At 43.8% G+C, this 22361-nt stretch overlaps 1 protein-coding gene across 11 annotated transcripts in view; it reads left to right on the top strand.

Annotated features, from left to right (window-relative positions):
- The window catches only part of TPM1 (tropomyosin 1), a 28430-nt gene extending 8277 nt beyond the window's left edge, over positions 1–20153 (top strand). For 3 of the 11 annotated variants that reach the window (XM_024128709.1, XM_024128714.3, XM_024128707.3), the window contains 7 exons: positions 5940–6073; positions 8425–8542; positions 9752–9822; positions 10602–10677; positions 11132–11194; positions 11482–11551; positions 19317–20153. In XM_024128709.1, the coding sequence (XP_023984477.1) occupies positions 5940–6073; positions 8425–8542; positions 9752–9822; positions 10602–10677; positions 11132–11194; positions 11482–11551; positions 19317–19399 (615 nt within the window). In that variant the 3' untranslated portion in view covers positions 19400–20153. Of the gene's footprint in view, positions 1–5939; positions 6074–8424; positions 8543–9751; positions 9823–10080; positions 10157–10601; positions 10678–11131; positions 11195–11481; positions 11552–12978; positions 13062–14487; positions 14687–19316 lie in introns of those variants that run through there. The other 8 variants (XM_024128708.2, XM_028494884.2, XM_055088019.1 and 5 more) reach the window with 5 other exon arrangements.
- Positions 20154–22361: the final 2208 nt, after the last annotated feature.

Below are 22361 nucleotides of genomic sequence, written 5' to 3' on the forward strand. Positions count from 1 at the left end.
GTTGCGGAGCACAGGCTCCGGACGCGCAGGTCCAGCGGCCATGGCTCACGGGCCTAGCCGCTCCGCGGCATGTGGGATCTTCCCGGACCGGGGCACGAACCCGTGTCCCCTGCATCGGCAGGCGGACTCGCAACCACTGTGCCACCAGGGAAGCCCCTGGGCTTAGTTTTTATGACAGTACTCTTCCTGGGCCAGTTGGGTAAAGATAATGCTTTCATTCTTTTCAAAGGTTTATATTAAAAGTGGTTTAGCTTCAAAATTTTTTAAGTGATTTTTGAAAATAGTCTATCCGGATGATTGGATGGGCACAGAACTTTTTATGACAGCAACTTGAGGACTGGGTCAGACCACTGAAGAGAGAATTTCAGATTGAGAGGTGTTCCTAGCTTATGAAACTGGAACTTAAAGGTAGCTAATTGAAGGTGGTTTCTTGGTAGTTGTCAGGCATAGCTGTGAGTTAAGCTAGCAGTCACAGTTTCTCTTGGCAGCAAAGATAAAAATTTAGTGACAAAGTCATGAGCCACTGCAAAAAATATTTGGAGAGTTGGCCCTAATTCACATTCTCAAAGACTCAGACAGGCTGTAGTTAATTGGCCCTATTACAACCAGCACTTCACTTTGGAAAAAGCAGCCATCCCTTTTTTTTCCTACTGGTTTGTTTTTCCAAGGTGTGTGGGCCCTTCAAAATTTTGGAATGGTGCTACTTTGCTTGATGTAATGGTTGACTCCAGGTCTTGTGACCCACTAGGGTTTTGTTTGTCTTTTGTCCTTATCAAAGGAAAAGAGGGAGCAAAGAAGGCAGTCTGCCTTCCTTCTTTCTGGATGGTACACAGCAAACAAGGGGACTTAACAGTTGCAGCCTGTAAGTTCTTAATTGGTAACTTAATTAAATCACAGGAAAAACCAATTTACAAAAATTCCCAGCCCTTCCCCTCTTTAGAGTTGGTAAATATTTCTGAGAACAGGAATCTAAAAGTGCATTTTGTGCCCCCATTGGCCCCCGCGGGGTGGCAGTAGCTGGAGTGTATATATACTCTGGCTTTCTGCTTTCATGTGTAGGCAAGGTGAAGGCACTACAATGCCCTGTTCACATCCCTTCTCACTCATTACACAAATATGCCTCGTGAATTATAGGCTTTGGTGCAGATAGAGAGGTTGTTTTTAACTCTTATCCATGGGAGTGCCCCTTAATGTCATCCGTGTTTTTTTCCCCTTCCCTTACCATATAAGGGCAGAAGTTTAACTTGGGTCTTACACAGTAAACTGGGTGAAACTTTCTCTGTACAACTACAGTTCGCATGAAATAAAAAGGCCTGACCTTTGATCATCCCATGCAGTACTCCAGTTCAGGTAGGACTTTGAACATACATTCCAGAGGATTTATTTTTAGGATATAATATTATTCTCCTACAGTTATTTCTTCTTAATTGTCCTAACGGAAATACTTGTTTTTAAAGTAAAAATCATTGCTATTTTTAAATTGTCTTTAGTTATATTGGCTAGAACATCTGGATTTCATGAAAATCTAGGCCCTGTAAAAGTTCTCTTTCAAGTCAGACTTGGAGTAACATTTTGCTGTATTGTGTGGGCATGCCCTTGATACCTGTGTAGTTTCTTAGGTAGCTGGTACCGCGTGGAAGGGATTGGGGGGCACATGCAGCTCTAAGACACCTCACATGTGTAGAGCGCCTTGTGGTTGTTTAACAACAGATCTGCAGGAAGACAGTTGGTAGCCTTTACTAATATAGCAGTCTCTTTTCTGAGTAGTTCATTACATGTTGGGACACAATAGCACTTTTGAAATGAAAGAAACTAGCATCCCAAAGACTTCACCAGCAGTGTCAACACATGAGCTGTCTTTAGAAGCTAACCCAGTACACTATGGGTGATTTCCATGCCTGGAAATAATTTGCATCTGGGGTCTTGACCCTTCCCAAATGCCTTGTTATTTATATCTGCTTTTTAAATAACATGGTCATGTGTCTGTAGGGTTTGTACTGGCAGAGGCAACAGCCAGTTAAGTCTTAAGTAAACTGCCCAGGTGCTGTGATGGAAAGAACCTTAGAAAATATCTAAATAAGCCTCAGAACTCAGAGAATACATACCGGAAATAAAAGCTAGTGCAGGTGAGAGATGTGAGCCTTTTGAACATAGAGCATAATCCCCCCCCCAAAAAAAGTGAAAATAAGGGTGTCCTTAATTAATTTATGGAATTGAGTATATCTTGAGTTCTAGAGAACCAAACTAAATTGAGATCAGACCAGTATGGTGAGGCCTGAGAAGCCAGTGAGAGCCCAGGTTTTTCCCCGGGGGAAGCTTATGTAGAGATCGATACACCCCAGACACTGCTTTCAGGTCTGGGCTGTTACCTACAAGCACCTTTGCCCATCCTGCTCTGAAACCTCTGGGGCAGCAGGCATTGGTTTCTGGGGTTAAGAACAGATGCTCTGTGTCCTTGTGTGAGCTGGTACCCCCCTGGTGTTACTTGATGATGTTTTCAATTTTATACCACACCTTTTTTCAAAATGGATTGAGAGGACTTGTTTAGCGGATGATATTGAGTACAGTAACAGTTCTTCTAGTCCTGGTTAGGTGCTTTCGCTGAAGGCCTTCTTTCAGGTAGGGGGTTGGAGTCGGGGTGGCTGTAGAGAACCTGCTGCTCTGACGTCAGAAAGCAGAAAGACTCCATAGGTGAGAACCACCAGTTCCAGGGCTTCCACGAGGCTCCAGGAGGCCTTGAGAAGGGAGGCAGGCATGCCAGCACGTGAGGACCAGGGGACTTTGATGCTAGTCTTACCTCCCGCTGATGGCTGTGACCTGAGCATGCTTCAGCCCTTGGGGTCAAAGATCCCTCCCTCTTCCTATTTTCTCTTCTACAAAGCTAGATGAGTGGTTCCCACAGGACTTGCCAGCTTCTTTGGATGGTAGGTGGGGTAGAGGGGGTGTTGCTTTTTTATAGTGCAGATTCCTGTCCTCCTTTCTGACCTCTTGAATCAGAATCTCTAGGGATGGGGCCTGGAAATTTGTTTTGTTTTTGTTTGTTTTTTTAAAGTTTTGGCTGCATTGGGTCTTTGTTGCTGTGCGCGGGCTTTCTCCAGTTGCAGCCAGCGGGGGCTACTCTTCACTCTTCGTTGCTGCGCACGGGCTTCTCATTGCGGTGGCTTCTCTTGTTGTGGAGCATGGGCTTTAGGCACACGGGCTTCAGTAGTTGTGTCACTTGGGCTCTAGAGCACAGGCTCAGTAGTTGTGGCACCTGGGCTTAGTTGCTCCGCAGCACATGGGATCTTCCCGGACCAGGGCTTGAACCATGTCCCCTGCATTGGCAGGTGGATTCTTAACCATTGAACCACCAGGAAAGCCCGGAAATTTGTATTTTTAATACGCATCTCCTGGTGAATTTGGACACCCAGCCAGTTGTGGGAACTGCTGGACAATGCCTAGGGACCCTTCCAGCTAAACATCTGAGACCCCGTTTTGTGGACCACCCACAGGTCTGTTCTCTGTGTTGCCCCTGTCCTGGCTCCTAGAACAGGTCTCCGTTCCCAGTTGTTGTTCTGGTGCCATATGTGAGGCCTATTGACTGGTACTTCCGTAGGACACAACCCCTAAAGTACGTTCTACAAAATGCTCTTGGGGAAAAGGAGTTAATGACATTACGAAACAGTATCCAGAGCTAAGGGAAAGAACGGTTAGAGTGGAGGCAGTAAGAGGGAAGATTCGGATTGATGGGCGTTCCTCTCGGGTAGGGAGGTCTTTTGTGCAGAGGCAGGAACGAACATGGGGTGCTGTCTCCTTACCCTCTGATGCCCCAGGTGTGTGGGAGGCCAGAGGGACCTGGACTGGCCCAGCACCTGGAGGGTTCTTTCCCCGGAGTATAAGCAGTCTCCTCTCTGTGAGTACAAAGTCCTTGAGGTTGGGGCCCAGATCGAAAACAACAGGAAGCTTAGAGTGTGGTGGCTACAGAAATTGTTTTGAAAATCTTGTTGACATTTCTCTGGCTGCAGCACCTATAACATGGATATTTAAGAAAAGGGGGAAAAATACTTCTGAGTACATGACCTAGACACTCTGCTGAGGTTTTTTTGTTGGTGGTGTTTTGGAGGGTGGTTTTCGTTTTGCTCTTCATTTTAGTTTTCAGCTCTCAGGGTTGCTTGCTTGTTTTCCCCCATTTGTGAAATGAATAGAATTTTCCTAGAAATGGAAAATACAGAAAAGAAATCTGACCTGACCCCAAAGTATACCCTTAGCGTATACCTCCTTCCGGTTTTGTTTTGTTTTGTTTTTTTACATGGGGCTAAAAACTTTTTAAAGTTCCCATACTTAAGAAATGTGTTATCTCTATTACCCTCATCCCTCCTCCAAAAAAATCCAAACTTTCACCTGCCAGACCTGGTGGAGCCCATTACGAGCTGTGCACCTGCGGTGATCTACTTTGTGGACCAGTGCAATTGTTAACTGACCTTGGATTCATTTCACATTTCCCCCTGCTCCCTGCCTCCATCAGCCAATTATTACTACATAGTTAATTTTTGAAGAGATAAAAGTGTATTTGCATGTTTTTATAAAAAGTCCTTCCCCATGATTGTAGATGCCCTAATCACCTCTCTTTGCCAGAGAGAACTTGACTTTCAAAATTTTACAAATCTAGATGAGCAAAGAGCAGAATGTTCTCGTGTTCCTTTACTTCAAGGCCATAATCGCAGACTCTAACTGCATGTGCATTTCAAACTGTGTATCATGGGTCCAGAAACTAAGAAAGTTGCTTTTGTTTCAATTAGGTTGGTTTTACTCATTTTATTCAGTAGACATTTACTGAGCCCATACTCTGTGCAGTGAATTGTGATTCCTTGCACATAAGAAGCTTACAGTTGAGTAAGGAAGACAGGACTGTAGGTAGAGAGCTGGCATAGTCCCAAAGTGCATGTTGTAGTTTTTAGAAAACTCCCAAGTGTCCTAAAAACCCCATCACCCCAGGATAAGCACACATTCAGAGTGGGTGAGGAAACAGTACCAGATTAACAAATTCCATCTTTCACTTACGTGCATAATGTTTAAACAGCCATCAGTGCAAGTGTATGTAATGGACCGGTCCAGGCTTGCAAGTGTTCTGAGGCTTATAGTAACAAATGCTCATAACTGTAGGTAACCATTGCATCCCCCAAAAAGAAACATCTTATTTCAGATATAGATACCAAGTAAAAACAGTATCTGTACTGCTTTTCTTCTAAGGAGTTTGAAGCTCTTCTTGTAGCAACCTTGACGTGTGAGAAATTCCTGTAGGCGTATGTCACAAACGCTTGGGAAATTTGTCTTGGCCCTCTTCCAGTGTGACCAGTTATTCTAAAGGGGTGCTGAAGGGCAGGGGGCTTGCTGGGTTTTGCTGTGTCTCTGTATGGTGTATATTTTAGAACCACTGAATTTAAAAATATTTTGGTTCCTAAAATATTTAATAAAGCTCCTTTGAGAACACAATCAGCAGAAAGGAGAATTGAGACTCCTGAGTTCGAGTCCTCACTGTGCGGCTCTCGTCTTGTGTGACTGAGCCTGGGTAAGTCCCATCGCCTCTGTCCACACCTCAGGCCCCACCGAGTGAGGTGGCTGTGATGAAGCTCCCCCTTAACAGGCAGGTAAAGCCAGCGTGTTGAAATCTGTGGAGGAAGAGAACCAAGTGAGAGAGTGTTGCTGATGGTCCCTTTGTCCGATGAGGATGGTGTGTGTGGATCTGCATATACCCCAAGGTGGACATTCACTGGGTAGATCAATGGATGAATGTATCCAACAACTCCAGAGTTGACCAGGGCTTGTAACGCACTTTAGGGTGGCTCACCACAGGGCCCAGGCTTCCCGTCTGGAACCAGTGTTTCAGTCTCAGCCCCTCCTGAAGGCACTACCCTCACTTTCTCTCCGACACTGAAATGGCTTTCACTCTCTCTATCCAGGCTGAAGCCGATGTAGCTTCTCTGAACAGACGCATCCAGCTGGTTGAGGAAGAGTTGGATCGTGCCCAGGAGCGTCTGGCAACAGCTCTGCAGAAGCTGGAGGAGGCCGAGAAGGCAGCAGATGAGAGTGAGAGGTGAGGACCCCTCGTCCAGCCCACCTGTTAGCACAGCCTTTCCTCCTGGTGGAACGGGAGGGCTTCTCTGATCTTGGGCCTCTAAGAATTTTACAGTGGCACTGTAAAATTGGTGGCACTATTTCCTGACTTGATCCAGGTGCAACTAATGGTTGTGTTCATTTAAGATTAGTGGGACACCTTTGTGCAAAGCACTGTTTTAAACCCCAAGGTTACAAATAAGAAAAAGACGCCATTCCTGCTCTCTTAGAGCTCACCACCCAGCGAGGGAGATGGACGTGTAAACGGGAGGTTCTAGGGATGTGTTTTGGTTCTTTCATTCCTGCTGACCATGGAGCAATTATGCATTTTTTTTAAAAAAGATAACTTTATTTTAAAATATACCAAGGAAGCCACATAGCACAGGGAGATCAGCTCGGTGCTTTGTGACCACCTAGAGGGGTGGGATAGGGAGGGTGGGAGGAAGGGAGACGCAAGAGGGAGGAGATATGGGACTAGCTGTATATGTATAGCTGATTCACTTTGTTATAAAGCAGAAACTAACACACCATTGTAAAGCAATTATACTCCAATAAGGATGTTAAAAAAAAAAAAATATACCAAGGAGGCTTAGGCCGAGGTAAATACAGTATGGGCTGTCAGTGGTCAAATAGCCCAACAAATGAGAGGAAGAGAAAGCACAGATAAAACAGAAATATGATCCACAAAAGTAAATTGTTTTGGACTTAGTAAAGCCGATAAGACACACGTGCATAGGTACGTACAGTCAGATCTGCATGTCTGCTGAGCATGCTCCCACTATGACCTGGCTCTACCTGACTTATTACCCCAAGATTCAGCCTTGTGGTAGTAAAGGAAAACCAGGGCCATATCAGCCATCGTGTATTCCACAAGGCATTTTCTCTCATGCTCAACTGTTCAAGTTATTGTACTCATATTACTTGGAAGCACTCCAAGAAAGACTCCGCAAGACTAGAGAGAGTTCTGCCCTTCGAGGGATGATAAAGTATCGTGATATCTCGGACACTGGCAGTGTGTTTCTGCGCTGTGACCTGGGCAGGTGCACGCAGTCAATCGTTTTGTCCGTTTCTCCGTCTTTGAGATGCGTTTCTGCCCCCTGCCACCATGGATAAAGAAAGATTTTAGACTTTAGTTATTAAAGAAGCTCTTTAGCTGAAGTTTTCAGCTCATTATTCACGGTTACTTATTGATTCTTTTCTAATCAAGAGTTTTGGAATTCTTAAAGATGACTCATCATCTCATACAGTGTACATATAACTAACGGTTTTGTGGCTGGCTTCTTCCTGAAATACACTTGTTAGTGAACCTGAAAGATAGGCAATCTGGCAGTGTTAGACATTGGAGTAAAAAGGTATTTAGAGATCATTTACTCCAGTCCCCTGGTTTTACAGATGAGGAGACTAGGGTTCAGAGACTGGTGTGGCCTGCCCGAACTCTCAAAGAGAATTTATGGCCGAGCCAAGATGCAGGTCTCCTAAAACACATTGTAGTGCTTCATTTAAAAAAAAAAAAAAAAAAAGTGATTTATTTATCTTACTGCGTACTTAGATTTTGGTAAATGAATCCCGTTTTAACATAATTTGTTATTGCATAAATCTGTAATATATCATAGGTCAATTAACATTTTCTAAAACTTACCACCATGCTGAAGGATCCAAACGTACACATCAGCATAGAAGATGGTGTTGGTCCTGCCTCTCAACACCTCTATTATGAGTTTTATTATAGGCAAAACTCAGTTTCTTCTCTAAAGTTTAGGTCAACCCACATGAAATTGCCATTTTTGCAGGTCCAATGTCGTCAAATACCAGCAATTTCATCTGGTTCAATCTGATATTTACACTTGTGGCTAAAGGGGTAAGAACAGCTACTTTCTTTGTGGGAAGGAAGTACATGAAGATAAGTTTGTTTTCGTTCTAACTTTGGTCCATTTGCAAGCTGAAGCTTCCCACCAGAAAAGGGAAGAAGTCCCATTATTTATATAGCAGGTAAAGCTTGTTGACCTTCCTTGATTCCATGCCTCCCACATTCAAACAGGATCCTCACATGGTACCTTTCATTTCACATTAGCTGCCTGGACACTGTCAACAGTACCAAAAGTGTAAGGTTTCATTCACAATATAACAGAGAGAGGCAAGTGTATGTCTTTTTCTGCCTTCAGGTCTAGAAAGTCTTGTTTCATGGTTGGGAAGATAAAAGTAGCTCTGTGCTCTGTTCCGGTCTGTTTCAGTCTGTCAGTTACACTGAGCCTCACAAACCACTGTGGTGCAGGGTGAGTTCGTAGAGGTCGCCTCTAAATCTTGGGTCTTCCTGCATGTCTTCTTTTTCAGAGGCATGAAGGTCATTGAAAGCCGAGCCCAAAAGGATGAGGAGAAAATGGAAATTCAGGAGATCCAACTGAAAGAGGCCAAGCACATCGCTGAGGATGCCGACCGCAAGTATGAAGAGGTCAGATCCTGGGGCCCAAGGCCTTGTGGACTCCCAGCCGCGGCCCAGGAGCCGGGGAGCAGTGTACAGCCTTGCGTTCTTCAGTGAAACCATCTGCTTCCTTAGCAGAAATGGGTGGTTTTGAGAAGCAGAGTTCCTTTGTCCCCAGAAAACGGTTCTCAATCTTGATCCTGCTAGGGGATCAGTTGCACTGGGAAAGACCAAAGCTTTTTTTGTGCCCCCATGCCTCCCCCCACCCCCCGCCCCAAACACACACACAGAGACCAGGACAAAAGTTCTCTGGTCAGGAGAAGGGAGAATTGGGCCTCTTGTGTTTTGTGGAAGGGACCTCTCATGCTGTCACCACGCAAGTAGTTCTCCCTAGTGTGATTCACCCGGCACAGCCCAGTTCAGTCAGTGTAGAGACACAGACCATGCACTTGCTCCCTAGATTCACAGAGGCCTTTCTCTCCTCCTCGCTCCTCAAGGTTCACAGGTGAATCACCTCCTGGTCACGCCCCATGAAAGCAACCTCCTGTGATAACAGAGCCCACATGACTGTGTTAAGGTTTTAGTTTTTCCCTTAATATACTATGGCTATCCTGAAACAGCATTGACTCTTCGTCATCATCATCTCCCATCTCCAGGTTACACTATGCCCACTAATTTTGAAATGCTTCCTAGGATCCCTTCTCTCTGGTTCTGTCTTCCACTGACCTCATTAGTCACCTCAGCAGTTTCTCATGTCAGCCTCTCTTGCTGTTTCTGCTGGCATTTGTAGCCTGCTGCACACAGAGGGAGTCGAGGTACAGAGCTCTAGATGGATGGAGTTCTCAGGATTATTTTCAGTCTTGTCTTGCAGCCCCGCCTTTTCAGCATAATAGGCGCCACGTCTCATCACACTGCTAGTTTTGAGATTGTGAACTTCATCTCTCTCCCTCCTTCCACACTTGGTCTGGCTGCTATGTAACTATACAGGCCTCACCTAGGTAGGGCTAAAGATGAGCCAGCCCACCCATAACTAACCACGCTGGGTCTTGGTGAGCAGAAGCCTCGGGTCTCCTCTCCATGGGCACGCCTGGTGGAGAGTCGCTTCCCTCCAGTGCACGGGAAAGAGGATCATCTTGTTTGGAGGCAAGAACTCCTAGGGGCTGATGGATCCAGTCCTCACCCCACACTCCTCCTCAGCTTGGAAGTCCCATGGTGTGTGTGTTTTGTGTTCTGCTGCAGGTGGCCCGTAAGCTGGTCATCATTGAGAGTGACCTGGAGCGTGCAGAGGAGCGGGCTGAGCTCTCAGAAGGGTAAGCGGGCCCGGCGCCAGGAGGCTGTGTGTGGGGTGCTGCGGAGCAGTGACTAAACAGCATGACCTTCTGGCAGCTGCACATTTACCTGTTTCAGCTCCGGGCTCCTTAAGTGCTCATTTGATGTGGATGAGCCACAAGTATGGAACACGGAGGACTTGCGTGGGGTGTCTATGTCTGAATGCGTGTATCACTGCATGCCTTACCTGCACACTGATTTTGAGAATGGCCTTGTGCATTTCCTGTGTCCACTAACAGCCAAGTTCGACAGCTGGAAGAACAATTAAGAATAATGGATCAGACCTTGAAAGCATTAATGGCTGCAGAGGATAAGGTACTGATGGCTCATGTATGGGTTTTAGGTTTAACGGCAACCCAGGCGTCTTTCAGCTTCCAATGCCTACTGGTTCATTTTTATAACGACTGCACCTTCACTACATCCTCTGCTATCTTATACCTTGCTTTAAGTGCTTTCTTTGGGTCCTTTATACTCCTTTGTTTTTCTTTCATAAATGCTCTTTGGTGCAGCCAAAAAAAGAAGCCAAATTATCACACTTCGAGGTTGTTGGATTTTGTCACCCTGCCTTTCTGCTGTTGGAAGGTCGGGAGCAGTGTCCATGGCAAAATTGAGCGTTTTAGTACCTTGATGATTTGGCTACTTTAAGGCAGCCCTTTGTTCTCTAGGACTCGGTTTTCATTTTTTCCCATCCCTCTCCTTTTTCTCTCCTCCTTCCTTTGGCTTGTCTCCCACCCTTTCTACCTCTGATCGAAAACGTTAGCAAATGTGCCGAGCTTGAAGAAGAGTTGAAAACTGTGACGAACAACTTGAAGTCACTGGAGGCTCAGGCTGAGAAGGTAGGCCAGGAGCACGGCATGGGGGAAAGGCATCTTTAAGAGCTGCTCTAGAGACACCCACTTTTTCTCTTCTGGGGCCCTGCCAAGGAAAGGAATAATCCATTAGACACTTTAGCAAATGGCGTCATTTTGAGGCAATTTCCTGATGATTATCAATAACAGATTCTCTTTTTTTTAATAGAGACTCTATTTTATTTTGAGTATGTGAGTCATCTGTAACAATTTAATTTAAACCAAGTGCCAAATGGATAAGTTATCTTGTTCTTATCCCATGTAAAACAATAGGCAGGAAAACAGAGAATGCATTGTTGTATGCCATTTGATATCAGAGGTTCCATTACCTCCTAAGAGATCCTCAACATCTGTTGGCTGGGCTGACACTTTCGTTGTATTAGAAGACCTCAGTATAGGGTGAGCTATGGCCTGACATCTGGAACATTCTTTCTAATTACAGTACTCGCAGAAGGAAGACAAATATGAGGAAGAGATCAAGGTCCTTTCTGACAAGCTGAAGGAGGTAATATTAAGGGTGTTTTGGACAAAGCCAGCTGGATTGAGTTTGTTTTTACAGACCTGTTCAGGGCTTTTTCATTGTAAAGTTAGAATGATCCAGGGATTTTCAGGGGTGGTCTTGGAGAGTGAGCTGTGTTAGCCACCTCTCACTGTGGTGATTGACTGGCAGGTGGTCTCAGACCCCATTCATGGGTGCCAGGCTTGATTTTCATTCTCTGGTTTCTCTCTATTTGTAGCTACCAGAAATCTAAAACTTACCAGTTCTGATTGAAATAAATTGAATTATTGCAGGCTGAGACTCGGGCCGAGTTTGCGGAGAGGTCAGTAACTAAATTGGAGAAAAGCATTGATGACTTAGAAGGTAAGATCTTAGGTTTTGTTTTTAACTTAATCCTTATGGCTGAGTAGTGACCTGGCAAAGTCATTTTCCAATCATTGCGTCCTCCTTGGTACACTTCTTTGCTCTTGCACATTCTTCCTGTCTGCCCTTTGGGGTTTTCATTCCGTGGCTCTTAAACTCTCTGTTCACCAGATGACCATTAGCCACCAGACGGGGCCCATCTCTTTTTGTAACAGTAGATGCCAAACGGCTCTACTGCACACTCTTCGGAAGTGTGGCAGGTTTATTTCTCACTGTGAGTGAGTTGGTCATAGGTGAGAATGACTGGTGTGTTTTCTGTCTTTAGTGGTATCTCCTTATTGCCAGAATGGTATGGATTTGTTTTTAGGCACAACTTGTCTTCCCGCAAGTGCAAATTCAATGTAAGGGTTTGGATTTTTTTTTTTTAAGTTACTAATCATCTTGGCATGTGCTGTGTATCCTGACGGGGGGTGGAGGGTAATAGAGCAGTACACTTTGACATTATACTTCAGCACTTCTCCACTAAGATACTTAGGTTTTATTTTAGTCACACCCTCTCTGTCTCTCAGAAATCCTAAATGTTGAGCTCTGAGGCTGTGAAAAAGAAAGAAAAAAATATATAAAATATATACATCAAAGGCAGAAGTGGCTAGAGAAGGGACTGGAGGTTGGTGCAGATGATAACCAAGCTGGTGGAAAAGAGAAAATGACAAATGGTTGCAAAACAATCTGCCAAACTGCAGCAGAGTATGAAACCTTCATCATTAGAAGAACTGAATTGCAGACTTGGCACAGCAACACCATAAAAAGCGTGGCTCTCCTCGCTTTTCAAGGCTCCTGGACCAGCGAGGGCAGCTTGAGCGGGCGGACCACAGGAGTAGTCTGGATGGCACCGAGAAGTCCATACCCCAGTGGTCTAGTTTGGTCCGGAAGTCAGTGGTTTCAGGATGGAGCCAGATAAGGATTACAGACTGTAGTCACAAATTGCTTCTTCAAAACAATGCCCTTGGATATTTTTTCCACTGTTTATAGTGGCAGGTGGCTGACTACTCCAGTGTAATTAAATTATAGCTCTATAAAAGAAAGATGTTCTATTACCCCTCTCCCAACCAAGAGACAGCCTTCTGTGGTTTCGTTTAGGGTTTAACATGGTTTACTGATATACCTGCCGTATTTGTTATGATTTTCATATTGAGTTTCTTGTTTTATTTTCTAATGGGTTTTGTTCTTCTTGTTTTTGTTTCAATTTTATTAAAAACAAAACGCACGCCTCCTGCATTGGCCACCTGCTGCGGCACCAATTCCTTCATGCATTGCCCTTTTCTTGCTGCTGTGTCGGGATGGTGTCCATGCCACCCTCACTCACCCTCCATCTCTTGATCACTCTCCATGTCCTTGCACCTCTGCCTTCCACTTCCTGGTCATAGACGAGCTGTACGCTCAGAAACTGAAGTACAAAGCCATCAGCGAGGAGCTGGACCACGCTCTCAACGATATGACTTCCATGTAAATGTTCATCCACCCTGCCTGCTCACACCCGTGCCCTCATGCTAATATGATAAATTCGCCACCACTCCCTTCTGTATCTCCAGAATCTCCATCTTTACACCTTTATGCTCACTGTCTTTGCATAATCTAGGATAGTCATTGTTTTTTCACATTCTACTAACATAAAGGCCAAGTAGATTGTCTGTCTATACAAACCATTTTCCTTTCAGAATCCATTCATTTCACATTGTCTCCGCTAGATCGTTCCCATGAAGCAGTGAACTGGAATATGTGTGACTTGGGCACTGTCCTTTTAGGAAATTAAACTAGGCTCAAGTAGAATTGGTAGGCCACGCAGTTGTGCAGGAATTTCCCAAGAAATATCAAAAGGCAGTTTCCTGAGATTCAATCAAATACAATGTGAACGTTTTTCGTAAAAGAAATAATAAATTTAAGGAGCCCAACACTGTCAGATGACTGAGGCTCTTAGAGAAGGGAAATTGATCCAGAACAGCATAAAGAATGTTGCTGTAAAAAGTCACATCTTCCTTTTAAGAATTGTAGACAGAAATGAACCCTCTGCTGGGTAGCCAAGCCTTTAATTTTCTGTTTATATAAAAGAATTAACATACAAATACCACAACCTGTGTCAAAGAAATGGGACATAAAACACAGATTGTGTTATATGAGTTTGGGAGTTAACGGCCCAGCTTTTACTACTGCTGGGCAGTAAGAGTGGAGTAGATAGTCTTAATCTCACGAGGACCTGGAGCATACACGACTAACTTACATATTACTAACCAAACCTGAATGTTAAGCTGGTTCTGCCCCTCTAAATTCTAACCTGGAATGTTTCACAGAGGCTTCCTTTTAATCTCATAAGATGGCACTGAATCCATGTAAGCTGGAAATTTCAGTTTCCTGGCCCACCTGTCATTCCTTTACCCATGCAGAAAAATGGTAGCTTGAAGAGTATTGGCAAGTGCCTGCTGCCTTATAGATTATAGAATTGCCACACTACCCCTTGAGACATGACTGTCACCATGGAAACTAAGAGAATTCCATCCTCTCTTCCCTCATTTGTAAATGAGGGGATGGATCAGATCATCTGTCTCTCAGTGCTAAAATGTGGTGATTCTATGAGAAAAACTTTTAGCATTAAGTATGGTTAACTATTCTGAAAGGTGTGTTTAGCTTAAAATCTGTTTTTAAGTTCTGTTCATGGGTCTTTTGCAATGAAACTCCCCCAGAAGGGGCTTGTGCTGGCCTCGGGTCCAGACACCTGGTGGGCAAGGATTGACATCTTCCCGTAGGTGCGGCTGGCAACGGGTTTTGCATGTCTGCTTCTTACCTGTGTTTCAAATGCTGCTCTCATCTGTTAGTTTAGCTTCCCTGTTTTCCATTGTGCCACTTTTTTCCTTTCTCTCCCACCTTTTCTCTTCATGCAGATAAGTCTCTTTGCTTCACTTCTCGCACGACCCCTTCATCAAGCTGGATGTCCCTCCTCTTTGAGTTCTGCAGTTTGTCTGTTCTCCAGCTGACCCTGGTTCTTTCTTTCCACATCCTGCCTTAGGGCCAGGCACACACTGTGCTTCCTATTGTACAGAAGCTCCTCATTGCAGTGTAAAATAAACACTGTGTAAGCTATTTCTGTTTGCTATTCTTTTTACTTCTTATTTATTGACATTTTAGTTTCAACACTGAATAAAACTCCAAATCTTCATCACACATATGAGGGTTAATTTTTGGCTGCTGCTTTGCTCTTCCCCCCCACCCCCCATTCTGAACATCATACATTAATACCAAGAGACTCTAAAGCAGTAGTTCCTTGTGGAACTTTTTAAAAAATACCCATGCCTGGGTCCCTCTCATAGTTTTGGTTTGCAAAGGTTAGAGTGAGGCCTGGGCATGTGTGTCTTTTTAGGGATTGAGATGGCTCTGGTATGTAGTACGGGTTGAGAGCCTCTGCACAGGGGATGTTGCTTGTTGGAGCCGGAAGATCTGCTTTGAGCAGTGCCTTCCTCTGCCAGATGTTTAGTTGGGATGTGGTGAGCCCTCTGTGTTGCTGTTTAGATAGCCCTGCTTGGGAGGGTGTGGCTGCCACCTCACATTGCTAGGAACTTACATATCAGAAAAGGTGAAAAGGAATGTGGATTCAAAGAGTGTAAGTTGAGGTTATTGTTGATCATCCTTTTACAGCACAAAGAACAGTTAAAGCTTTTTAAAAGTATATTCATTCCTCAGCCACCTTCGTTTTGATCATGAAATGACATTCTTAGGTTTTAGGAGCATACGATTATGTTCAAGTCAAGATTTAACTTTGTGCTCTTAAGCGCATCATGTATTCTTTAGGAAGGGTTGTACTTACAGTAAATCTTTGTGATAATTAACTTTTTTTTTTATTTGTGAACATCCTTAAAGCATAGCCATTAAAGTTGGTTCTTTTTTTTTACCCCTTAAAAATAGTAGAAATTGTTCAGTTATAGTTTATCAGTTATATTTATAAATTCAAAAACAGCAATTAAGTGATTTTTTTTATAACATTGCAAAATTAGAACTTAAAAATGATGTGGACTTTTATTTCTTAATTCCCAACATTTCTCCATCCTCAACAGTCTGGCTATATTTCTTCTGTGTTTTAAATGTGGGTGACCTTCATCTGTTTGTGTATAGTTTTTCTTAGCCTAAGAGTGTTTATATACCCCTGTATTCAAGTAAATTTGGACAAATTGAAAATGTCAGTCACTCTACAAAACCTCAGAAGACAGTAAAAATACTCTTTTTAAGAGGTAAGTGAATTTAGTAGTGGTATAGTGGACTTTTAAAAATTAATAATTTAGACAGTGTCTCTCCCTTGAGAGTGTAAAGTCTTCAGTAATTTTTTGTTTATCTTTTCCTAAGGCTTCTTGGGCCTGCTTTTGACTATGATTCCTGCCTTGTTCTTTTAAAATTCAGAGTAATAGAAGTGGGCCCTTCTCTGAGTAACCCTGCTTCCTGCCATAGATAAAATGAAAAGTCTGAAAGTTCTGCTGAGCAGATGTTCAGTTAATTTTGGAGGCACATCTGTTTTTTGAAAGCCCTTCTGGAGATTTTCACACTTCCTATAAGTATATTCTACAAGGGTGAATGGGAAACTGATGGATTGGAAGGCAAATCTGGAATAGCCCAAGAAGGTATGGGTGCACAGGAGGATAAATATCTTTTTGATGTGATCAAGAAATTGTTGGGGCCCAGGCTTCTAGCTCGGAGGGTCAGGCCATATGTAGAGGCGGCTGCTGCAAGAGCCTTGGTTGGACCAAACCCCAGAAGCATTGCTTGGCACTAGACATCCCAGACATTGGGGAGGTAGAACAGGAGGGAAGAATACTTGCAAACATATAAGCGTTCCAGGCCCCCCCAGGCACACCAGTTCCATGGCAGCTGAAGTGGAGCCAGGTCCAAAGGAGGATGTGGTAGGGACAGCTGTCATTTAAGCTGCATTCACATTGACCTTCTGGATTCTCTGGGATTTCTCCAGAGTTCTTCCATCCCAGCCTGGCTGTACATTGGCTCAGCAAACTAAGACATCCTACCTGCCTGTGGTGGTATCTCCCACTCGATAGTGTGAATGTGCTACTGGGGTATAGATTTTGCACCCCCCCGCCCACAAACATGCAAGATACCATGAAAGGTAGGAAGGATGTGGTAAAGAGATGAACCAGAAATGTTCTTTGCCCTCAATGAGCTGGCTATCTTGTGGGAAGATAGATGAGGGAAGCAAGTCTGAACTAACAGATGGTGTGCATTTAGAGTCAACAAGGAATAGAGACGGTAATTCTGACTGGGCGCTACCTGGAGGAGGTGACATTTGACTGGGGTTTCGAATATTCAGAAAATTTGGATCAACAAAGAAGACAACACAGCAGATATTCCAGGCTAGAAAGCACAACGAATATAGCGTATTCCCCATCTCCTACCATACATGAGAGAAAATTAAAATAAGAATTGATCAATTTCCCCACAGACCTGGGGGCTAGAGATGGAACATTTTTCTTTTCCCCGGGGTATAGGATTATCGCTTTTCAAAATCATTAAGTTAGAGTTTTGTGGGTCTAGGTTGTCACCGTCATCCGAAACAATAATGTGTTCTCCAGCTTTTCATGGTAAGTGCCAGGTTCTTGTCCTTGTTGGGGCATCCCCTGGACCACCAGTTACAGACTGACTCTAGTGGCTGCCTTCCTTGCCAAGTGAGCAGATTACATGCCCGAGTGTAAATGCTTTTCACACTGGTCTCCATGTGGCTGTTTGAGATTTTATTCATTTTATACACGTCCATGTAGCACCAGAGAATGCCATCCCCTTCAGAAGGTCAGCAGTTAAATTTTAAGTCAGTTTTGAGTGGAGATAAATGCTTGTTCTTTTGCTGTTTGAGTAGGGTAACACACCCTGTATCTCGGCTGGACGAGAGTTCAGAATTTGCACCCTGTATCACAGCAACTAGGGGAGGGACAGGGAGCTCAGTTCTGCTGTTCATGCAGCAGCGGTAGCCCCTCTTGGTGCTACCTGAAAGGAAAGCCAGCCCTGGGAGTGGAGATGAAAAGGGTTCCAGGAAGAGCTGAGCAGAATTGGGCAGGTTGAGGTTTCACAGGAAGCCCTCAGCTGAACCCTAGCAAGGAGTGGGCTCGCCTCCAGCCCTGCCCCTGTTCCTGAGGCTGTTTCCAGAAGCTGCATTCAGCCCAGTTTACGCAGTGGTTTTACTGAGATGCATGAGGAACACACCCTCTCTCTGTCCTCCTCCTCGGATCCTGCCGCTCTCTCTCCCTCCCGTCCTGCCAAGAGAGGAGTCCTGGCTCTTCCTAAGTCTGCCAGGCCTTTTCCATCCGCCCTTCCTGGGCACAGCACAGCTGACCACAGGGTAAGGGCAACCTGCTCAGCAAGTGACTGGCGCCCGAGGCACCTCTGTGTTCTGTCTGCGAACTCCCTCTCACCAACTCCAGCTAACCTTTCTTCCTCTGCCTCTTCTCTGCTGCTCACCTGCTTGCTGGCCTGTACAGATGAACTCTACCAGCAACTTGAGCAAAACCGCCGCCTCACTAACCAACTAAAGCTGGCCCTGAATGAGGATTAAACTTAAGTGGGAAAGAACCTGGGCTGAATTCTAGGAACGCAGCCCATGGGCAGGAAGTCTAAGACTGTCATACCTTCACCTAATAGGGTTGAAAACGATTCCTTCTGCAGAATTGAACGTGAATCAGTTGAAAGGCTGGCCTTGCCTGCATTTTCCTCTCATATCTGGAATAATTAAGTTCTCTTTAATTCCCAAGCAACTTTTATGGTAAAATTACATCTGTGTATATGGATCAATGTTTATAATCAATTCAGCACTCATCTTTGCAAGCGTAGGTCCTCTTGTTTGAGCTGATACATAATGAGGACCAAAAAAATGTTTTCTTTTTCCTACAGAGAACTGAGTCTTGCTTTAAGTTAGAAAGCCAAAGCAGAGGGGTGTGTATGTGTATAAGTATATATATATATATTATATATAGGATGTGATATATATAATATATATTCCTATTACATATTCATATTTCTAACTTCTAAGTATCTGGTATAGTGTTTGAAATATGATTACCTATGCTTGGGCAAAATAGCTTTTGAAAACAGGAGTTCATGTCAGAAGTCCCTGATTGTCTGAAAGGTATGCTTTTATTCAGTCTAACAGTGTTGTTGGAATCTGGTGAGAATGTCATGCTAATAATAAATAGAACACTGTGAAAATAATAATAAGAGAATGTCCTACTGGAGTGTGCATGAAACGTGTTGGTAATTTTTTTTAATGAGTAACAGAAATAAATCATTGAAAAAGTTGTCAGAAAGCCTATTTACGTCATCTTTGTTTTCTGTGAGACTGTGTTACAACACAACTCTCAGTCCCTAACTGCCTGTAACTCAGAAACGTCTGCTGTTAACTTCAGTGCTGCAAGCACCTCTCCCTGTTCCCACGGCACATGACCAGTGAACCTTCACCAACCCCACCTGCATTTTGTCCTCAGTGGACTGTTGGTGGAGGTTCACCTGGCCACTCTGTGAGAACCTGCTGTGCCTGTAGTTCCTTCGGGTCCAAGACAGCTTCCCCTTCGTAGGTCCTTGTCTGGAAATGAGTAATGTCTTACGAGCATGCCTGGTCCTAATCATCTCATCCTGTGTTTGTGATTGATGTTTGCCTGCCTAAATGTACAAACCACCACTGTGTCCAAAGCGCAGCTATTCATGACTTAATTTTCTAATCCCACCACAGAGAAAGTGGCTCATGCCAAAGAAGAAAACCTTAGTATGCACCAGATGCTGGATCAGACTTTACTGGAGTTAAACAACATGTGAAAACCTCCTTAGCTGCGACCACATTCTTTCATGTTGTTTTTGTTTTTTGTTTTGTTTTGTTTTTAAACACCATGCTTACCATGAAACCCCTTAAATGCATTTTTATTTACTTTTACCACTGTCACAGATACATCCACAAAGTACCAGCTAGATCAGGGGTGGGAAAGACACACACACACAGGCAAGCCCGTGTCAAGGCGACAATGATTTAAATGTGCCATTTCCCAAGTTGACGTTGCCACACTTCGTAGAGAGTTTAGCAACACGGTATGCTTAGTCCAGGAATCCTTGCTGAAGCAGAAAGATTTCCACTCAAAGTGCCAATGATACATGAACAGGAAGATTAATGTTGGAAACACAATCAGGTGTGGATTGGTGCTACTTTAAACAAAAGGTCCCACTGTGGTCTTTCGTTCAATATTGTACAATTTAGAATTCTGTCCAACACTAATTTATTTTGTCTTGGGTTTAACGATGAGGTGAGACTACGGATCCTGTCTGGCAGAATTCACTAAAGCCAAGGGTTTGTAAGCCAACATGCTCTTCTAAGGCTTCTGTTTTCTTTTAATTGGCACGTTTGCAGTTCGTTACAGCTCGTGGGATAGCATGCGATGTGGATTTCCACCATGTTCAAGTGAAAGATTTAGGCACCACGTACAATGGTGAAGAAAAAACATTGTCTTAAGAGTTATAACTGTATGGAAACCTTGTATAATGATATGGAATAAATGCACATTGTAGGACATTTTCTAAATGGGGTGGTCCTGTCATTTGTACGTTTTTACTTTGTGAACTTTAGATCGTGTGATCGACCTACCTTCCCTCACACATGTTTCTTAAAGCAAATTAATATCCCAGTGTCCAGGAGGAAACTGGGTTTCATGTGTCCTCTTCCCAGAAGCACTCAAGCCAGCATCCCTTTGGTCTGTTAAAGTTACAGCCAAGCAGCAAAGGACACTTTCCAAGTCCAAGCCTTTCTCCAGGTTATGGGTTATATCTGCATGTACATACATGTAGACGTTTTGCCATGGTTCTACTGGTTTGGGGATTTTTCCTCAATTCTTAGCTAAGTCTCTAGTAGTGGCAGTCATACACATCAACAAATTGTGGGTTAATGCACCAAATGTGTTGGCCCCTAGCAGTGTGATTCTACTTCAAAGTAGAAGTGTAAAGGGTCTTGGTGATTTTCTGCTTTCTAGCTCATGTTGAGTTCTCAATTCCAATACATCTTCTTTTTATTGGACTTGGAAACTGAAAACATTAGACAAATAGAAACATTACAATGTTAGTACAGTATTGTACAATATTAGTTGTACAACATTACAAAAACAGATTACAGTATTAGTTGGCTAAACTTGTGCTACAGAGGAAAAAAAGACATTCCCATGAAAAGCGAACACAGTAAAATGGAAATAAATTCATTTGGATGCATGGATATTTTCATTGAAAAGGATTCAGTATCTCTGTAGCTGTTCTTCCACACCCTTTGATCAGGTATTATGTTGGCCAGAAAATGCCTTCGGTTTTTAACTAAAAGACATTTTTCATTTTCACCAAGAACTTAACGATGTATGCACCCTTTTGTTCCACTGCCTTCTGCCATTTTTCAGGCAACTTCATAATTCCATCTTCCCAAAACTTTTTATCTTTTTGAGCAAAGAACTGTTCCAGATGCCTTTTACAGTCTTCCAGGGAATTGAAATTTTTTTCCATTAAGAGAATTTTGTAAAGACCTAAATAAATGGAAATCCGAAGGTTCAATGTCTGGTGTACACGGTGGATGAATCAGAACTTCCCAGCCAAGCTGTAACAGTTTTTGCCTGGCCATCAAAGAAACATGCGGTCTTGCGTTATCCTGATGGAAGATTATGCGTTTTCTGTTGACTAATTCTGGACGCTTTTCTTTGAGTGCTGCTTTCAGTTGGTCTAATTGGGAGCGGTACTTGTTGGAAGTAACCATTTGGTTTTCCGGAAAGAGCTCGTAATAGAGGACTCCTTTCCAGTCCCACCATCTACACAACATCACCTTCTTTGGATGAAGACCGGCCTTTGATGTGGTTGGTGGTGGTTCATCTCGCTTGCCCCACGGTCTCTTCCATTCCACATTGTTGTACAGTATCCACTTTTCACTGACCATCACAATTTGTTTTAAAAACCGGATGTTTTGGGGCTTCCCTGGTGACGCAGTGGTTGAGAGTCCGCCTGCCGATGCAGGGGACACGGGTTCGTGCCCCGGTCCGGGAAGATCCCACATGCCACGGCTGGGCCCGTGAGCCATGGCCGCTGAGCCTGTGCATCCGGAGCCTGTGCTCCGCAACGGGAGAGGCCACAACAGTGAGAGGCCCGCATACCGCAAAAAAAAAAAAAAAAACACCAAACAAACAAACCAAAAAAACGGGACGTTTTCATTACGTTTCAGTGGAGAATCGCATGTGGAAAAAAGGTCAAGGAGGTTTTTTGTCCTTAACTTACGTGGAACCCAAACATCAAAGCGATTAACATAACCAAGCTGGTGCAAATGATTTTCAGTGCTTGATTTGGATATTTTGCGTATGTCGGCTATCTCCTGCATGGTATAACGATGATTGTTCTCAATTAATGTCTCGATTTGATTGCTATCGACTTCAACTGGTCTTCCCAACCGTGGAGCATCGTCCAGCAAGAAATCTCCAGCACAAAACTTCGCAAACCACTTTTGACACGTTCGATCAGTCACAGCACCTTTTCCATATGCTGCACAAATCTTTTTTTGCATTTCGGTTGCGTTTTTACCTTTCTTGAAATAATAAAGCATAATATGCTGAAAATGTTGCTTTTTTCTTCCATCTTCAATATTAAGATGGCTACACAAAAAGTCACCAATTTTGACGTCTTTTTTTAAACGCACGCTGATATGACAGCTGTCACATACAATCTTAACAAAATTGTTCTGAATGAAGTTAAAGACAACTAAGTGCTACTA

The sequence above is a fragment of the Physeter macrocephalus genome, chromosome 11 (assembly GCF_002837175.3).
Source record: "Physeter macrocephalus isolate SW-GA chromosome 11, ASM283717v5, whole genome shotgun sequence".
Lineage (NCBI taxonomy): Eukaryota > Metazoa > Chordata > Mammalia > Artiodactyla > Physeteridae > Physeter > Physeter macrocephalus.